Genomic DNA, 20,413 nt, shown 5'->3' on the forward strand with positions numbered 1-20,413 from the left:
TAAAAAAAAATTGAAGTGAAAAAAAAATTGAAGTGTAGGGGCGCCTGACTGACTCAGCGGTTAAGCGTCTGCCTCCGGCTCAGGTGGTGACCCCGGGGTCCTGGGATCAAGCCCCACATTGGGATCCCCACAGGGAGCCTGCTTCTCCCTCTGCCTGTGTCTCTGATTCTTCTTCTCTATCTGTGTGTGTCTCTCATGAATAAATGAATAAAATCTTTAAAAAAATTAAGGTATAACACATAAGGTACGTAGACTTTACTAGAATAGGAGCAATATTAAAGCAAGCTTTGATATGTAGCAGTTTTATTATTTTTCGGGTACCAGTATGGCTTTTTTACATGCCATTAAATTAGGCTTATAATTGAATTATTCAAATCTTTCCTATGCTTACTAAATATTTTTGTCTCTTTTTAAAAAATGATTATTTATTTATTCATGAGAGACACAGAGAGAGAGGCAGAGACATAGGCAGAGGGAGAAGCAGGCTCCATGCAGGGAGCCCGATGGAGGATCCCAGGATCACACCCTGAGCCGAAGGCAGATGCCCTACCGCTGAGCCACCCAGGAGTCCCTGTCTTTTTGATCTATTAATAGTTTGTGAAAAATTTGTTAAAGTCTTCCATTATGATAGTGGATTTATCTATTTCTCCTTGTAATTCTTCCACTTTTGCTATGCATATTTTGAAGCCATCTTATTAAATGCATACAAGTTTAGAATTTTAATATTCTGTGCATGAGTTGGAATTTTCATTATTGTGTTTTGATTGTTGAAAATTCTTTGTTTTTTGGTCTGCTATTAAAATAGCTTTTTTTTGGTTAGTATTTGCCTATTATATATTTTTCTATTTTTTTTCAGTTTTTCAGTGTCCATGTTTTGTATGTTTCTCATTTAAAAAAATATTTGTTTTTTCATTATATATAGAGAGTGTGTGTGTTGGTGGGGAGGGGCAGAGGAAGGGGGAGAGAGAGAGGACCCCCAGCAGACTCCCCACTGAGCACAGAGCCTGACTCTGGGCTGGATCCCAGGACCCTGAGATCCTGACCTGAGCCAAAATCAAGAGTCAGCTGCTTAATCAACTGTGCCCCTATATGTATAAGCAGCATACTGATGGGTTTTCAAAAGTCCAATTTCACAATCTCTCTCTCTTTTTTTTTAAGATTTTATTTATTCATGAGAGACACAAAGAGAGAGGCAGATACACAGGCAGAGGGAAAAGCAGGCTCCATGCCGGGGGCCTGTGTGGGACTCAATCCCAGGACCCCAGGATCACGACCTGAGCCAAAGGCAGATGTTCAACCACTGAGCCACCCGGGAGCCTCTCACAATCTCTTTTAACTGACAAATTTAATTTACTTATATTTATTTTGTTGTCTGCTTTGGTTTTCTTTCTTCTATTTTACATTGTGCTTTTTATTCCTTCTCCTCTTCCTACACTTTTCTTTTTGTAGCTTTGAGGCATTTTATTATAAAAAGCTGGCACTTGTATGCATGAACTAATAAGAACTTAAAATTCATCCCAGTTACTTCATTTTTTAGCTTGACCTTCTAGAAACTCTTTAGCTTTATTGATTTTGGCTGCTATATAAGGAGATCCTCTCCTGTCTGGGTGACTTCAAAGCATAACTCATCGATGAGCATCCCTTATTTTTTCTTTATTGTTGGTAGGGCTTATGTCTAGTATTAATGTTGCTTCTTGTTTTGTCATTTTGGATTCAAACCCACCTATATAGTAGCCACCACTGATGGCAGATTTGGGCAGATTTTGGTAGACTTTGAAGAACTTGTTTTACTTGCAGCTCCATATGTTTCATAGTTTGCTTAAACATAATGGCCTGCCAATCCTGCAGCAGCAATGGTCAGTCCAGCTGCTACCACTGTATTGGTCATGGCTGTGGCTCGGCTCCGCAGCCTCCACCGGAAATGCATTTCATCCAGTCCCAAGGGATGGGTGGATGAACTGCAGCCACCAAGTCCCTGCCTCTACCAGACAACGATGTGGCCATCACCTCCTTTAGGTTTTCTTATTCCACTTCCCCTCATTGTTTTGAATCTGTATCTTCCATTGTTCACCTTAAAATTTATCCTTTATATTTAACATTTTAAAGTAGCATAGAGGGTAATGAAATGAACTGATTTTAGAATCATGTTATCTGGGTTTAAACCCAGCTCTTTGCTTACTAGCTGTGTCACCTGGGGTAAATTATTTAATCCCTCTGTACCACAGTCTCTTCATCTGTGAACTGAGGATAACAATAGTATCTAACTTACAGGGTTGTTATGAGGAGTAAATGAATGGTTACATATCCCCCGCACATTATAAATAATCAATGGTTAGTTATTATTATTAATCTATATCTTAACCCTCTTTCTAATTATCATAAATTCCTTAAGCTCTGATCTCATTTCAATTGACATGGTATTGTTTTCCAGTATGTTAGCTGTCTTTTTATTTTTTTTTTCAGTTCTGTAAATTAGATGTTTTATTATTATTTTGTACAATGTTTGTTTAGATATGCCCACATATGTACCAAATTCTTTTTTGCATCTTGAATCTTACTTGGTTCGTTTTCAGAAATTCCTTGTGTAGCTTTATTGCTGGTAATCCCCTTAGCTTTGTTCTCCTCGGAATGAATGTATTTCACTTTTAATTGTGGAAAAAAATTTTTGCTGAAACTCAATTTTAGACTGAGAGTTATTTTACTTTGGCATTTTGGATATATATGCTAATGTCTCTGGTATTTATTATCAGTTTAGATATTCCTTTGTAGGCAATATGCCATTTCTCTTTGGCTACTTTTTTTTTTTAAAAGATTTTATTTATTTATTCATGAGAGATACAGAGAGAGAGGCAGAGACACAGACAGAGGGAGAGGCAGGCTCCTTGCAGGGAGCCCAATGTGGGACTTGACCCCAGGATCACACCCTGAGCCAAAGGCAGATGCTCAACCACTGAGCCATCAAGGTATCCCTCCCTTTGGTTACTTTCATGGTACTTCCTTTCTTCTGTCTACACTTTACAGTCATGTTTGAATTTACTTTTTTTTTTTAAGATTTTATTTATTTATTCATGAGAGACACAGAGAGAGGCAGAGACACAGGCAGAGGGAGAAGCAGGCTCCATGCAGGGAGCCTAATGTGGGACTTGACCCCAGGACCCCGGGATCACGACCTGAGCCAAAGCAGATGCTCAACCACTGAGCTACCCAGGTGCCCCTTAAATTTAGTTTTTTTTTTTTTAAAGATTTTATTTATTTATTCATGAGAGACACACACACACAGAGAGGCAGAGACACAGGCAGAGGGAGGAGCAGGCTCCATGCAGGGAGCCCGACGCGGGACTGAATCCCGGGACCCCAGGATCACTCCCTGGGCCGAAGGCAGATGCTCAGCCACTGAGCCACCCAGGTGTCCCCAGCCAATTTCTATTCAAATATTGTCTTTCCCTTATTCTGTTTCTCCTACGGAACTCTGATTAGACATATAGATCTTTTCTGTTGCTAAACTGGTTTTCATATTCCAATCTCTTGGCTTTCTGTATTTCACTCTGGGTAATTTCTTTAGCTCTGTCTTCTAGTTGACAACTTCTCTCTTTAGTTATACCTAATTTATATTTGACACATCATATTTTAAATTTCTATGATTATACTTTTCAACTCTTAAGAAATTGTTTTGTTTTTCTTCAAGTCCAACCAGTTATATCTACTGGCTTCTTTATATTGTTCATATTTTAGATACCATCTTTCTTTCTTTTTTTTTTTAAAGATTTTATTTATTCATGCATGAATAAGAGAGAGAGAGAGAGTCAGAGATACAGGCAGAGGGAGAAGCAGGCTCCACGCAGGGAGCCTGATGCAGGACTCGATCCCAGGTCTCCAGGATCACACCCTGGGCCTAAGGCAGGCACTAAACCGCTGAGCCACCGGGGCTGCCTTTATTTCTTTACATATAGAACACGATTATTTTACATCCTGTGCCAGGTAATTGCAAATCTAAACTCTATGGGGCAATAAATTTGTTGTTCATGATTTCGCTGATTCTCTCTTGTGCCTTATTTGTATGTTTAGTAATTTAAAAATTGAGAAAACATACCTTGTTGACTGAATTGGTGAGATCTGTGTTATAAAGACGGTTTCTTTCAGAAAAGATGTATATTTGGATCTGCCAGCTGCCAGGGCTCTGGCAAACTTTAATTTCTTAAAGTATCTTTGTATGGAGAGTGTAAGATTGAATCCCAAGATTTGAAGGGGGAGGGGGGCATATCCATGGATTTCCTTTCTCCCTTCCTTCTGCCACCAATTCTATCTAGAGCTAATGTGGAGACAATTCTTGACAAGGCTTCTTTTGTTTGCTACCTTGAACATTTTTCCTGTGCTATATTTGTCTGGAAGTTGTGGCCTTTTTCAAGGGGCCTGTTCTTGGGTGGGGCTTTCAAATCTAGCTCAGCCCCTCGCAGTGGCCCCAGGCTCAGCCTCCTGCTCCCTGCTCTGATGTATGCATTTGCCTTCGGGCAATCCCAGTTTCTGCATTTGCTTACACTTCTTGCTTAGTTTTCAGTTTCCTTTTCTTTTTTAAGGCCCTTGGGATTTCTCTTACTTTCTTGCAAGCTAAATTGTGTATTAAAAATAAGCTCATTGTAATTTATCCAAGATCTGGGAGCAGTCTGTAAGGAAGGCTTTTTAAAGTATCTAGTTTATTCTGCTAGACCCAGAAGCCAAGACTCATCTTTAAAATTATAAAAGAGCTGGCATCAGTCCCCGTTAAGACCCCCCCGCCCCATGGCTTTGTCTCACACTTACAAATGGTACCTCCTGGCCCACCTCATTCCCAGCCCCAATCGGGCCACCGGCTTTGGCTTCTTCTGCAGCTTGCCCTCCTCAAGCCAGCGCAGGGGACTTCCTGCCTTGAGCCTTGACACTTGCGGCTCCCCCGGGGCAGGTGATGTTCCCCCTTTCTTCACAGAGCTGGCTCCTTCTTATTCAGAGCTCACTTTTTTTTTTTTTTTATGTTTTAAAAAGATTTTATTATTTATTTATTTATTTATTTATTTATTTATTTATTTATTTATTTATTTAGAGAGCTGGGGGAGGGGCAGAGGAAGAGGGAGAGAATCCCAAGCAGACCTGCATCCAGCGAGGAGCCTGGCATGGGGCTCCATCCCACAACCCTGAGATGGTGACCTGAGCCCAAATCAGGAGTTGGACACTCAACTGACTGTGCCACTCAGACGCCCCCAGATTTCACATTAAATGCCATCTTTTGTGTTGAGTGTCTGCCTTTGGCCCAGTGATCCTGGGGTCCTGGGATCAAGTCCCACATTAGGCTCCCTGCATGGAGCTTGCTTCTCCCTCTGCCTGTGTCTCTGCCTCTCTCTTTGTGTCTCTCATGAATAAATAAAATCTTAAGAAGGAGATTTTTCTTCTTTTTAATTTTTTTTTTTTGTTGTCAGAGAGAAAGAGAGCATGCACACAAGTGGGGGTGACAGGAGGGGGCAGGGAGAGAGAATATTAAGCAGTTTCTACACTCTGGTAGGAGCCCAATGCAGGGCTGGATCTCTTGATCCCCGAGATCACAACCTGAACCAAAATCAAGAGTCAGACATTTAACTGACTAAGCCCCCCACCCCTAGAAAGGAGATTTTTCTGAAGATAGCCATTTTGGTCACTGTCACTGGCTCACTGGATGAAGACACTGAAAGCACCGAATGTGAGCCACATCATCAAGCCATCTTTTTAAGTAACAAAATCTTATTTTTATTTTTATTTTTTACAGAAATTCAGATATTCCAACAAATTTCTTTACATTTCCTGGACCTTAAAAAAATTACACACAACTTTTTGGACGCAATACAACAGAACAGAATGAGAAAGGGAGTCACTTCTTTTTTTTTTTTTTTTAAAAAGATAAAAACATACTTCTTAACACTTAGTGATTTACATGTGTATTACCTATGTACAAATGGCACATCATCAATGACCCATCCTCAGAGCACTGTGGTACGCTAAATTACACTTAGGTTTTATGGAAAAAAATTTTACAAAACATTTGCATGTGGATAGGAAGCACTTTTTCATTTTTGCAAACACCACTATCAGTGATGTAGGACTTCCAATGGAATCTGTAATTTACATGGATTAGAGAAAACCAACACCTTCTAATTTTATTGTAGATAGAGAGGTACCTCCCTTTAAATAAAAGATGAATTGTTGAAAAGTTGTGTGTAATTAAATTTAGTTAGGGGGTGTTTAGAATGCAGTGGGAGAGCTAATATTTAATGCAACAGGTAACTCCCAGAACGGCTAATACTTTAGAGATAATAAGTATTTCCTTAATTTGGCTCTTTAGAAAACCCATATGTTTGCGATTTGGGGTTCACTCATTTGAGCATACCTATCATACTCCTAGCCATTTAAAACATAATCTTGTTTATGGTGAAGAGATAGCTTTAGTACCAGAAACATCTGGCAAAAATGAGAGTGTTGTCTTAATAGAGACAGGGAACAAGAAATCAACTCCGATCTGTATCACTTCTTGTCTTACCCTCCATCTGGTGTTCCACTATGCTAATGTATGCTAATTTGATCTTAATTTTGAGTCTAAAAATGAAGGCATTCTACTTGTCCGTGTTTTCTGCTCTGGTATAGAACATGGTTTGGCTCACACTGACTACTCCCTGCATGTACATTTTCACTTGTGTCCATTCTCAAGAAGTTGGCTACTTCAGTATTAGGTATTTTTCTGCTTTGCATATTGGTGAGATATGTGATGAGGGTGATGGTAGGGGAAGCCTGGGAGCAAAAGATTGCTGAAGACAACTGACCAGTTGTAACTACTTCCAAAAGCTCAAGGAAATCTGTGTATTCTTGAAACCAACATTAATAAACAAAAAGGCAACTTACTCCTACCAAGTTTCTTGACCTGTATAAGTATATAGTCATTTATTTCTAAGGCTATTAAATTAGTATTTATTTTGTTAGTACCACTTACTATCATTTAGAAATAAGTTTAACGGAATGGTTTTTTTTAAAAAACAAAAATGAGTACCTGTTAGTAAGGGAAAGAATGGATATGGATTTCTGATGACATGTATGGCAAAGAAATAGAAAAAAAAAAGAGCGCTTTTAGATGCCTATTTATAAAGGATATTAAATTCCTATGCATTTACTAGGGAGAATTAGAAAAAAAGTGTTCATTTGACAGCAGCCTATATATTACATGTGAGCATCCAAGGTGAGAATGAGCTTTCTAAATTTTTCAGAGTTCCTTGGTGCTGTTTTCCTGATAGGGATTTCTATGTTGCTTGGGAACCTATGATGTAAAGATGTACTTCCTGTAATATACAGCTTGATGGAGTTATAGTATATGTCAAAAACACTTTCTCAGTAATAACTTGTACAGACAGATTAAACTGAACACAGACTCTGTAAAAAGTTTGAAGTGTTACATCTCTTAACTGAGTGGTTGTAACTAATTACACAGTGAAATAAACGCACGGCAGAGATGGGGAATCAAAGATCAGGCTCCTGTGAAAACACTCAGAGGCATTTCCTAAGCTGCTTCCTCTGTAAATGATGCTCGATCAGCCTCTTGGCTATTGAGATAGGAATAATTTAGGGGTCGACTGCCTTTTTTAAAATAAGGTTGAAAGATTAAAGCTTTTTGTTTTGATTAAAAAAGGACAGTTTACAAACCTCAGTACATACATATTTTACATGTTAATGCTAGCACATTTCTATTCCTCACTCTTAAAGTATTTCCTGAATGTGATTTCTCATGAATGTGGTCTGATCTTATTCGATGATAGTCTCCCATGAGCTGGTGTTTAATCCATTATCATAGCTCCTTCCAGAAAATCACTCCCATCTCTGCCGATTCAGATTTAGAAGGTGCTTTGACAAGCAGATGTTTCCACTCTTGTCCAGATCTGTTTCTGTACTCTGATTTCTCCCAAGAGTCTTCCTTCTTGATGTTGATGTACAAAAGCTCTTATTCGATTTGTTTAGCTGTTATTTGATTTGTTTTGTGCTCATTCTAGAGAATATTGGCTTAGCAGAACTGCAGAAAGGGACGGGATGGGGTGGGGTAGGGGCAGTGGGAGGAGAAAGAGAAAGAGAAAGAAAAAAAAACGCATCATTTTCTGTCAGCAAGATTTTTGTGCAAACTTGTCACAGAGAAACCACACCAACAAATGGTTCAAATGCACTTTAGATTTGTTATCAAGGAAAACTGAAAAGTTTGAGGCTCCGGTTCCATAAACAAACAGCACAGTCTTCCAGCAAGGGGCCCTTGTAACCCAGACGCGTGGATTCTCTACATCTAGGTGAAGACTACAGGCTGCTACACAGGAGCACGGAAGAAAGTGACATGATCCCAAGCATCAGAGATTTTTCTGCCTGGCACAGAAAGTGTCTCACTTGAGCGTTTTCCTTTTCTTTCCAAGTATTATTTATTTATTATACAATCAACACTATAACAACTGCAAAAGAGATATTGTTTTCTTCCCACGTGTCTTTCCATTCCTTATCTAAATGTGCATTTATTTTATACAGTTGGAAGCACAGCATAATATTTTTAAAAATATTAAAAACAAATTTCTACATTTCCACTCTGTGTCATCAGCATCTATTTCGTTTTCTTCCTATTAAAGAGTTTTTAACTTTAAAATAATCTCTATGCCCAACATGGGGCTCAAACTCATGACCTCAAGATCAAGAGCCGCGTGCTTTACCAACTGAGCCAGCAAGGAACCCTATCCATCAGCACCAATCTCTAATAGCTCCAGAATATCCCATTCCATTCTCATTCCTTTTACTATATGCTCAATATCCCATTCTCAACTGCTTGACCATTGTCAGAGTGTAGGTAGGGTCCCCCCCTTTTTTTGTTATCAAGAATAAATATCTTTGCATATAAACCTCTATTTGTTCCTTTAGCTTCCTTCTTAGGACAAATTCTCAGAGGATAAGGTGCTTTTCCTTTTCTGCAGCACAGTATTAGGGACTATTCCTGTATTGACACAAGTAGACTACAAATAATACAATTGACTCCTTTCTTTGGATGATTTCCATGCACTCTGGCACTGCTCAGCAGGGTGGAGGGTCCCTTATATATTGTGAAGATGGGTAAATGCATCTAGCTGGCCAGATTTGGGCTGAAAGGAAACAGCCCGTTGGGTCTTCATCACAGAGTACTTAGAAACACAAATGATAATAAAACAATTGGTCCATTATCCAGTTATAGTCCTCGTTCCACATCACAAGATAAGATTATGGTTTCTGAATGAGTGCTAGAGAAACCTCTGGAAGACTCTGTTGTTTCTAGCGTTTATCCCCTTGTTGTTTTCCAATGCACTTTAAAACACTTTGAAATATCTTATGCACATTATGGCTTTAATGAACTTCTCTCAGCGAGAGAACTGAGTTGCTTTAATGTACCCAGACTACACAGGGGATAATTGAAATATGATCATGTCGTAATGATGATTAATCTGTAACGATTCTCTGAGATTGCAACATGCTGGTAGAAGCCCTATGGAAGGGAATGCTCTCTTCAGATTAAAAGCAAGATAAGCAACCGATGGGTTTTACACAAGCTATAGGTGCTTTGGAGCCTTGAGTGGTCTCTGCTCTGCTGCGCTGGAGGTGGTCTTGCCAGATGGAATCCAAAGTCGGTTTGTGAGTCCATGATTCCACTGCTCTAGCATTCTCCACTCTGAATATTTTTCTATTTACAATTCACAGAACTAAGTGTCAGGGGTTTCCAGTAAGATCCATGAAAGGTGTTAGCTGGGGCGAGGGAGAGGGAGGAGGTGGTGCAGTTGATAAATCCATGACGGAGAATAGGGAAAGGGGTTTTGAAAAGTGGCTATGCATGTGGAAGAGAAGGGAGCATATGGAAGTGCCAGGGCCATGTGCGTGTGACGCAGGGGAAGAGGGAGACGAGAGGGGAGCCCTCATTTTCTTGACACTTATAAATAAATACATTCCTGATTTCATGATAGAAAAGCCAGCTTTGGTGCGAACCATTTGTTGGCATCCAGGAACCAGAGACTCTCACTTTCTCTTTCCCTGGCTCTAGGTTGCCTGATTTGGCTTTGATGACATCACAGCAGGCTGGGAAGAGAGTAGACAGGGGTGGACGTGAATTAGGAACAAACAGGGCTAGGCAGGGCTAGGCATCAGGCCCACAGGAATCCCAAAGATGCTGAGGTGTAAGGAAACCAGAGATAAGGGAGTGAGCCAGACCACGCTGCCCAGGTGTGTATGTGTGTGGGGGGGGGGGGGGGGAGGATTTTTTTTATGACAGTCCTCTGTGACCAACAAAGAATAGCCAAGAATAGACTCCAAAGAAGAAGTAAGCCATTAAAGATGTCACCAGTCCTAACTCAAACCAAGACAGCATAAGAATCTTGAGGCCACAAGATTCCCAGTGAGTTCTCAGTAAGACTGCCACTATGAGCCTTCAGGGACACCCCTGTGGGGACCCCTCTCACTCCTGAGAGCTTTCTCTGTATCTTTGCTTAATAAACTTCTTTTGCTTTACTCATTCTCCTTTGTCCGAGAGATTCATACTTGAGACAAGAATCAAGCTCTTCCCCACCAGAAGGCCTTAGGTCAGTGCCCACCCCCTTCCACCCTTGCACAGCCCTAGCCCTGACACCCAAGCCTGAGGAGGAGTACATGTCTCCCTGGGAAGATCCTGAGCCTCCCCGTAGGAAGGGAATGACTGAAGCCAACCTCACAAGGCTCCTGTTTATACCCCAACCATCTGGGGTCTCACCCAGTTAGGGGCTGCCCAAAGTAGGTCATTCGTCACCAATCCTTCTCCCATCTGCTGCCATCCGGAGTCACCCATATCCTCCATGTGACCGGATCCCTCACTGGGTCCCTCACTAACCTCACCATTGATTTTTCAACCCTTCCCTCTGAAAGCCCTTTGTTGACTTTGCTAGCCTTTGGAAGTGCCCACCCTACCAGCAGGGTCACTGCTGGGCAGGGAGCTGCCGAGCAGATGCGCAATGAGAGAAGCCAGAGAGCCAGAATGGACTGGGGCTGGCGGTGAGGACTTCAGGAGGTGCTCCCTCTGGGCTCTCCAGCGAGGGCCTCCCGACATTTTGCACACACGGTGCCGGGTTTGCTTCATCCTAGTGCAGCCTGCTCCTGCTCCTCACGAGGCCTCCTGAGAATCTGGGCTTGGAATCTGAGCTACTTAGACATTACTAACCCTGGGGATTTTTTTTTTTTTCCTGTGCATGACACCGCCATGCAACAGGAATCCCAGGGTACTGGAGAATTCTGCAGACTGCAAGGCTAAAAATAACCAGCGTGTTGGTTCTGGTGGTGACTGGAACACAAACACTCCCCACACCATATCAGGAGGACACCCGGCTGGGGGCGGTAAAATTGGACCGCCACTAGGATGACTCAAGTAGCAGGCCCGGCGACACCCTCCCGCCTGCAGGCTTGGGAGGGGCTGGCCCTGCGCACAGATTTGGGAAGCCCGCAGGTGGAGGAGGGTGAAAGGGCGGGTTTCCTCTCCGGATGGGGCCCTCGGGTCTGTGGCCAACGACTGAGCTACCAGGCCGTCTGCAGGATTCCGTGGAAGCACTGGCGTGGTTACCCGGGGATCTTTGCTTTGTGAAACCCGGTTTCTTCTCAGGACTCTTGCACCGTGGCTGTCGCGCAGCTCAGGGGAGGCAATTTAAGGGAGGTCAGGCCCCGGGTTAGTAGGGCGCAGGGCCGCGCCAGTCAGCGCCGCTCTGGATCCGGGGGCGGCCGGGTCCTGGGGCTGGGGCTGGGGCTGCCCGGCTCGGTTTCCTAAGGGCTCTCTGCAGACCCTTTCCGAAGCCGTCATTCCAGGGGCTGCTCCTGCGAGCGGCGTCGCTAGCCGCCCCGTGGCGCAGACCCGACCACGTTTCCCACGTGTTCGCGGGCTCGGAAAGGTCTCCGGGGCCGCGCCCGCTGTGGCTGCCCCCAACCTACTCAGTTAGGCCCCCCCCCCCCGTGGTAAAGCGCCCGGCGGGAGCCGTCAGACCTTAGCGACCCGCCCGCGGGGCCTCGGGGTGACGATGGGCAAGCTGGGGGGCCAGCCTCGCCCACCTCTCCCCGGGCCTCGGGGCGCCCTGCGGTCCCGGAGGTGCAGCAAGTTGGAGCAGGTCCCGGAAAGGGTCTCGCAGGTGCTGGGCGCCCCGCACCCCGTGGTGGGCGTGGCACGTTGGAGACGCTGCGGGTTCCTGGACCTTCTCATTGACAGGTGGGGTCTGCGCCCCCCTCCCTTTGAATCTGGGCTTTTTTCTTTTTTGTTGTTTTTTAAAGATTTTATTTCTTTATTCATGAGACACACACACACACACACACAGAGGCAGAGACCCAGGCAGAGGAAGAAGCAGACTCCATGCAGGGAGCCCGACGTGGGACTCGATCCCGAGACCGGGGTCACGACCTGGGGTGAAGGCAGGTGCTTAACCACTGAGCACCTAGGCGTCCCTTTTTTCTTTTTCTTCTTTTTTCCTTCCTTCCTTCCTTCCTTCCTTCCTTCCTTCCTTCCTTCCTTCCTTCCTTTCTTTCTTTCTTCTTTCTTATTTTTATTTTTTTTAATTTATTTATTTATGATAGTCACAGAGAGAGAGAGAGAGAGAGAGAGAGAGAGAGAGAGAGAGAGAGAGAGAGAGAAGCAGGCTCCATGCACCGGGAGCCCGATATGGGATTCGATCCCGGTCTCCAGGATCGCGCCCTGGGCCAAAGGCAGGCGCCAAACCGCTGCGCCACCCAGGGATCCCTTCTTTCTTCTTTTTAAAAAGATTTTACATATTTATTTGAGGAGAGAGTGAGCGAGCACACAAGCAGGGGCAGCGGCAGAGGCAGAGGGAGAAGCAGGTGCGCCCCGGGGCAGGGCCCGACGTGGGGTTCTATCTACCCCAGGACCGCGGAATCATGACTTGAGCGGAAGGCAGCTGTTTTACCAGCTGCGCCACCTGGGTCGCCCCTGAATCTGGGCTTTAAGAGTACTGGCAGGGGTGTCTGGGTGCCTCAGTCGTTAAGCCTCCAACTGGTGATTTTTTTTAAAATTTTTATTTATTTATGATAGTCACACAAAGATATGTGGGATTCGATCCCGGGTCTCCAGGATCGCGCCCTGGGCCAAAGGCAGGCGACAAACCGCTGCGCCACCCAGGGATCCCCAACTGGTGATTTTTGGCTAAGGTCATGATTTCCCAGGTCGCGAGACCGAGCCTCGTCCCCAAAACCCCGCTCGGCGGGGCCCCTGTCTGAGATTCCCTCCCTCTGCCCCTACCCCCCTAACCACCACCCCCACTCTTGAGCACTGTCTCCAAAATAAATAAATAAATATTTCGGAAAAAGAAAGAGTACTGGCAGTTTTGTTGTTGTTGTGGCAAAAAAACCCACATACAATCAAATTCACCATCCTAACCACTTCAAGGTATTGCAATTCAGGAGGGTTTCTATCCTGCAAATCTGAAACTTCATATCCATTCAACAGCACTCCTCTTTTCTCCCTTCGCCCATCCCTCAGCAACTGCCACTCCTCCTGTTTCTAGGGGTTGGACAACTTTAGTCACCTCCTGTGAGTGGGATCAGAGAGTCTCTGCCTTCTCATGACTGGCAGATTTCACTAGCACAGGGTCCTCAGGGTTCATCCGTGTGCGGGCCCGTGGCAGGATTTCCCTCTTTTTAATTTTTTTATTTTATTTTATTTTATTATTTTATTTTTTATTTATTTTTTTGATTTCCCTCTATTTTAAAGGCTGAGGAATACTTCATTGTAAGCATATGCCACCTTTTATTTATCCACTCATCTGTTGATATACATCTGGTTTGCTTCCTTCCACCTTCTGGCTATCGTGAATAGTGCTGCTATAAGTGGGAAGATTTAGGGTGCCCCGTTAAAAGAAATATGAGGCATAGCTTTTTTGAAGGGGCTCAAGACAGCCACCCCCCCCCCCCCTCTGAATGTGCTACTTTGGCACATGGAGTATTTTGAGCTGAAGGCACTGGAGACTCTTCACGCCCAAGAGAAACTTTTGTTCCTCAAGCACACAGGACAATCTAAGTTGGGGGTCTTTCCCAGAATAAGAGCTATTAACATAGATCAGTTTTATCTGAGTGAGTCATCTGTATGGAAGGACAAACATCTAATTACCAAACATCTGCTCTTCCTATTGCCCTGTAGGCCTTCCTCTGATGTTCCAGGCCCCTACCCACTGAATGACATTTACACCCTCTTTTTTTTAAAGATTTTATTTATTATTCACGAGAGACACACAGAGAGAGGCAGAGACGCAGGCAGAGGGAGAAGCAGGCTCCCTGTGGGGAACCCGATGTGGGACTTGATCCCAGGACCCCAGGATCAAGACCTGAGCCAAAGGCAGACGCTCAACCACTGAGCCACCCAGATGCCCCCATCTATACCCTCTTTTGCCTGTCTTTGGGATTTCCATATCTCTGTGGATTCCCTGAGCATATATAGCTATTCTCCTGTTAATCTGTCCCGTGTCACTTTGATTTTTAATCCAGCTAGAAGGACGTTTTGAAGGGACAGGAATTCCTATTCCCTGATGCTTTCTTGATCTAAGAGAAGTCATGTTAGGCCCCAACTATTCTGTGATCTATCCTTGATCAGCACTACTTGCCCAAGCACATCTTTTGCAGAACTTCCTGGGATATATTAAAACTGTAGGAAAAAAAAGACGTTGGTAGTTGATGATTTTCAGTGAACAAAAGAATGCAAGAACAAACAGTCACTACCAGGCCAGGAGATAATCTGACTGTGTGGTTAGGTAAAAGAAAAGTGGTAAAACTCTCAGTGCTGTTTTGAAAGGAAAAATTGACTGAACATACACTCTTGTGTTGTTTTTGCAGGATATGAACCCCTTTGAGCATTTGAACACTGGACTAATTGGAGCCAGAGAATTAATGATGCTGACACTTGCTGGCCTTGTGACTTCAATCACCTAGCACCTGGACTTTGCTCATGTAGGATGACTTTTGCCCCAATTCCATATGGGATGCTCCTTTGCCAAGCCCTTCCATGAACTATGCATGGACCCTTAGCTTAAAACTTCTCCAATTTTATTGTTCAAGGAGACACTGCTTTGGGAAATATTCCTGGTGTTCTTACTTGTTGCAAGGGGAAATCCTTCCTTTTCTATTCTTTGGCTTGGTTGTATCTTTTGGCTCAACACCCACCAAGAGGCAAACCCAGTTTCCGGTTATAGTGCTATAAACATGGGAGTGCAAATTCCTCTTCAAGATCCTGCTTTCAATTCTTTTGGATGTACACCCAGAACTGGGATTCCTGGATCATATGGTAGTTCTATCTTTAATTCTTTGAGAAGCTTCCATACCGTTGCACCATTTTACAATCCTACCAACACTGCACAAAGGTTTCAATTTCTTCACGTCTCTCCGACACTTATTTTCTGTTTGTTTGGTGGTGGTGGGGATCATAGTGTTAAAAACAAAACCATAGGCCCCAAATGGTGTCAGTTAGGTTAAGGCCCTAAACAGTTAACCAAAACTTAATCCTTAACCTAACTGCAATTTTTTTTTAATTAAAGATTTTATTTTTAAATAATCTTTGCACCCAACATGGGGTTTGACCCCACACCCCAAGATCAAAAGTTGTATACTCCTCCAATTGAGGCAGTCAGGAGTCCTGACCTAACTGTAATTTTAATTTTAAAAAAATTTTAATATTTTTTTTAAAAAAGATTTTATTTATTTATTCATGAATAACACAGAGTGAAAGCAGAGACAGAGGCAGAGGGTGAAGCAGGCTCCACGCAGGGAGCCCGATGCAGAGCTTGATCCCAGGACCGTGGGATCACGCCCTGAGCTGAAGGCAGATGCTCAACTGCTGAGCCACCCAGACGCCCCTCAGTTTTAATCTTTAATCAGTCAACATGGGAAATGGCTGCTCAGTAGAAGGAAGCTGACTGATAGACCCTTTCATTCCCCCTTAGGAGGCTGACTGTGCGTAAAACAATGGGTTATTTGCTAGTAATTTCCTTTTTTCTGCTCCCTCTTTACCTTTAAAAACATCGCCTTTTCTATAGAAAAGAAACCTTTGGAGCTCCCCTCTACTTTCTAGATGAGATGCTGCCCAAATCATGAACTGATTGATAAAGCCCATTAGATCTTTAAAATGCACTCGGTTGAACTTTTGTAACATAATAGTAGCCATCCTAATGGATGCCAGGTGACGTCTCACTGTGGTTTTGATTTGCACTTCTTTGATTATTAGCGATGTTGAACATCTTTTGAGTACTGGCAGCTCCTGATTCCTCTGCTGAAGTGACCATATGGTGAGGCCTTGGTAGTAAGTACATGGAGAGGGAGAGAGGTGCAGCTGAGCCCAGCTTTCCAGTCATCTCCTCCAAGGGGCCCACATGTGAGAGAAGTCATCTTGGACCCTCCATGCCATCCCGCCACCTGCTGAATGCCACCAAATGATCCTGGTTGATGCTACATGGAGCAGACAAATTGCCCAGCTGGATCCTTCCTGAATTCTTGATCCACACAATTATGAGATATAATAAAAGTGGTTGTTAGTAGCAACCCTAACAGGTGTGAGTTTTTCCAACAAAACTTTGACACAGTTTTGGGATCCCTGGGTGGCTCAGTGGTTTAGTGCCTGCCTTTGGCCCAGGGCATGATCCTGGAGTCCCGGGATCAAGTGCCTCTCTCTGTGCCTCTCATGAATAAATAAATAAAATCTTTGGAAAAAAAAAAAACCTTTGACACAGTTTTAAGCCACAAAGTTTTGGGATAGTTTGTTAACATGGCAATAGATGAACTGGAACAGTGGGCAAATGCCCTTTCTCTGGTTGTGGTTTAGAATTGCTGCATTAAGCATACCGTAAATGACATGTGTGGCTGGACAGCTGGCATCGTGCTCACAGGTCAGAGAGAGCACTGCCATCTCTGACTTGCTGTTTTCTTCCTGGCACAATTTCTAGAGAAGCAATACTTGAAACCCCAACATCCACTTTACTATTCCATCCATAGTCTCTCTCTGGGCAATCATTTGTCCCTCAAGTGGTCTGACTGCAGGGGATTTGGATCTGTGCTGAAAATAAATGCATGCTCATGATATACTCTGGTGCTGAATTAAGAAGAAAATCCATGGTCACCTGAGTGGCTCAGTGGTTGAGTGTCTGCCTTTGGCTCAGGTCATGATCCTGGGGTCCTGGGATCAAGTTCTGCATCGGGTTCCCTGTGGGAAGCCTGCTTCTCCCTCCGCCTATGTCTCTGCCTCTATGTCTTTCATGAATAAATGAATCAAGTCTTTATTTTTTAAAAGATTTTATTTATTCATGAGAGACACACACACACACACACACACAGAGAGAGAGAGAGAGAGGGGCAGAGACACAGGTGATGGGAGAAGCAGGCTCCATGCAGGGAGCCCGATGTGGGACTTGATCCAGGGTCCCCAGGATCACACCGTGGGCCAAAGGCAGGAGCTAAACCGCTGAGCCACCCAGGGATCCCCATGAATAAAGTCTTAAAAAAAAAAAAAAAGAAAAAAAAAAGTCCAGTACTGATTTTGGTTGCAGTATGATCACCACTAGCTTTATAGGTGATTTATAGAGTCTGTATTTGTTGTAGTTGTCTGTTGTGTAATTGGCCAATGGGTTGATGAAAGTCAGGGTATATACACTCCATCTTTCCTTGCTAAATATTTCCTTGCATGCCATCCTCCCACTCACTACCCCCATCAGCACAACTCCCCAGCCCCGAGTACGGTGCTGTAGGAATACAGGGAGGGTAGGAAGCTCCCTCCCAGTCACCGGCCCATCTCGATTCTCTAATGCCCTCTTACCCTAAGCAGAAAGGCAACAGCAGTACTTCTTTCCGGGTGCTATAGTTTACTTTGCATCCAAATTTTTATTTGGGAATGAGCTGGTGTGTGTGACTGCTTGCTCAGTGGCATATACAGTGTCAGTAATCGCTGCTGAGGCAGAGGGATGGAATGTTGGGAGAAAGGAAAGAAGGCCAAAAATATAGTAGTTCCCCCTTCTCCATGGTTTTGCTCTCTGTGGTGTCAGTTGCTCTGAAAGCACATGGTTGCCCTCTGACATCTGGTCAGGAGGTCACTCATTAACACTGTGTCACAAGGACGTCTCTTCATCTTATCGTGTAGGCACTCATGATAGGTATCAGTTCACCTCCTCGCAAGAAGGAGGAGTACAGGACACCAAGATATTTTGAGAGAGAGGCCACATTCACATAACTTTTATCGTAGTTTATTGTTATGATTGTTCCATTTTGTGATTAGTTACTCTTGTTAACCTATTACTGTGCCTAATTTATAAATTTAACTTTATCAGAGCTATTTATGATGAGGAAAAAAATTTATAGAGAGGGTTCAGTATTATTTGTGGTTTCAGGCATCCATTGGGGATCTTGGAACATAAGCTCTGTAGATTTGGCTTTTTTTCAGGTAGGACCTGAAAAACAGTGACTGTTCACATTTTTAGAAGAGAAAGCAAGATACAAAATGCAAATAACTTACTCCTGAAGACTTCTACTGTGCTGTCATAGTTCATTCTGGTTTCTCTCTATAGTATTTACAGTTTATTTGCTTCATAGAACTACTTACAATCTGTAACTATTGACGCATTTTCTTTCTCCCTCTCCAGGCTCTCAGGACCTCCTCTGTCTTGCTCACCAGTGTACCCCCAGCTCGTAGCTCAAGCCTCATCTGTGACAGGAGGTCAGTAAATACTTGCTGAACCGATTATAATTGGATATTTCAAAATGCTCACAAGCAAGCAAGCAAGCAAGCGTAAGAGAGTCTCTTTTTAAAACGGGGTCAGGGGGCTCCTGGGTGGCTCATTGGTTAAGCATCTACCTTCTGCTCAGGTCATGATCTCAGGGTCCTGAGATTGACCCCCGTGGGCTTCCTGCTCAGTGGGGAGTCTGTTTCTCCCTCTGCCCCTCCCCTGGCTCCCTCTCTCAAATAAATAAATAAATAAATAAATAAACAAACAAACAAACAAACAAACAAACAAACAAACAAACAAAATCTAAAAAATGGGGTTGGGAGGCCATAAGGGAGGAGGAATTTATGCATGTCTTCACCTCAGGAACCATGAACAATTTGCCAGGTGCAAGCCATTAGCTGGGACTTAATTCTTGCCTCACCAAGACACCTGAATTATTAGCTTCTTTCTGAAAGGAATCAATGATTCCACAAGTTTCCCTCCCTCATTTGCATATTAACCCAAGGAATCCTAGTTAACCTACTTTCCATCCCTGTTTTGTATAAAGGACCTAAATGTGAACTGTACTTGTGACCTTTAGCCTTTACAAGTCTGCCCCTTCTGGTGTCTTCCTCAGAACAAGAGCCAGGTTTCTACCTGAGTCTGTGTCTCTGGAATTGCAATTCTAACTGCCCAAATAAATGCTTGTTGCCTTTTTTTTTTTCCTGTTGCTTTAATTTTCAGGGAATTCTTTCTGAGTTGACACAACAGAGGAGTTAAGAAATAGAAGAGAACCTCCCTGCCCTTGTCAATAATCCACCGGGTCAGTGCTTCAATACTTCTAAGAATCACCTGGTTATCCTGTTAAAAATGCAGATTTGGATTCAGTAGGTCTGAGGTAAAGCCCGAGAATTTACATGTCTATGTCCCAGGTGATGCTAAGGCATTGGACTGCACTCTCTGGGTCATCGTGTCCTTTTCACCTTTGTTTTTTTTTTTTATTTTTATTTATTTATGATAGTCACAGAGAGAGAAAGAGAGAGAGGCAGAGACATAGGCAGAGGGAGAAGCAGGCTCCATGCACCGGGAGCCCGATGTGGGATTCGATCCCGGGTCTCCAGGATCGCGCCCTGGGCCAAAGGCAGGCGCCAAACCACTGTGCCACCCAGGGATCCCTCCTTTTCACCTTTGTATCCCCAGTTTAAGGAAGTGCTTGGTCTGTCACAGGTGCTTAAAAGGTGTTTGTTGAATAAATGAATGAAACCAGACCAGGCACAAGCATCTATGAAAAACCTGACTAAACAAATCTTGAGCGACTAGTAGAGGTATTCAGTGCAAACTCAGTGAGGACTTCTAGAGACATTCCATTCCTTCCACCACCATGAAGGAGGAAAGGCCGGTGAAGGGCTCTCTCACCTTAGCCCGCAGTTAGGATTTCAACACTTGGCTTTAACCAAATATATAGTAGTATAAATATGTCAAGAGGTATCCGGGAAGTTAAAAATGCACCATCTGAGACAGTCCTACCACATTTTCTTCCTTTCTTCCCCTAAGTTCTTCTTTTTTCTTTAAAAAACAAAACAAAACAAAACACAACACCGGGGCGCCTGGCTGGCTCAGGTGGAAGAACGTGTGGCTCTTGATCTTGGGGTTGTGAGTTGGAGCCCCACACTGGATGTAGAGATCAC

At 43.6% G+C, this 20,413-nt stretch overlaps 1 protein-coding gene and 1 pseudogene across 1 annotated transcript in view; both read right to left on the reverse strand.

Moving 5' to 3' along the window:
- Nucleotides 1–1,526: 1,526 nt before the first annotated feature.
- On the reverse strand, nt 1,527–1,888 carry LOC129494324 (mitochondrial import inner membrane translocase subunit TIM14-like; annotated as a pseudogene).
- Nucleotides 1,889–5,645: 3,757 nt separating this feature from the next.
- Nucleotides 5,646–20,413, reverse strand: part of LHFPL3 (LHFPL tetraspan subfamily member 3) — a 543,397-nt gene continuing 528,629 nt past the window's right edge. The window contains exon 3 of the mRNA XM_055301179.1: nt 5,646–8,053. Coding sequence (XP_055157154.1) covers nt 8,025–8,053 — 29 coding nt within the window. The 3' untranslated portion in view covers nt 5,646–8,024. The remainder of the gene's footprint in view (nt 8,054–20,413) is intronic.

The sequence above is a fragment of the Nyctereutes procyonoides genome, unplaced genomic scaffold, assembly GCF_905146905.1.
Source record: "Nyctereutes procyonoides isolate TBG_1078 unplaced genomic scaffold, NYPRO_anot_genome, whole genome shotgun sequence".
NCBI lineage: Eukaryota > Metazoa > Chordata > Mammalia > Carnivora > Canidae > Nyctereutes > Nyctereutes procyonoides.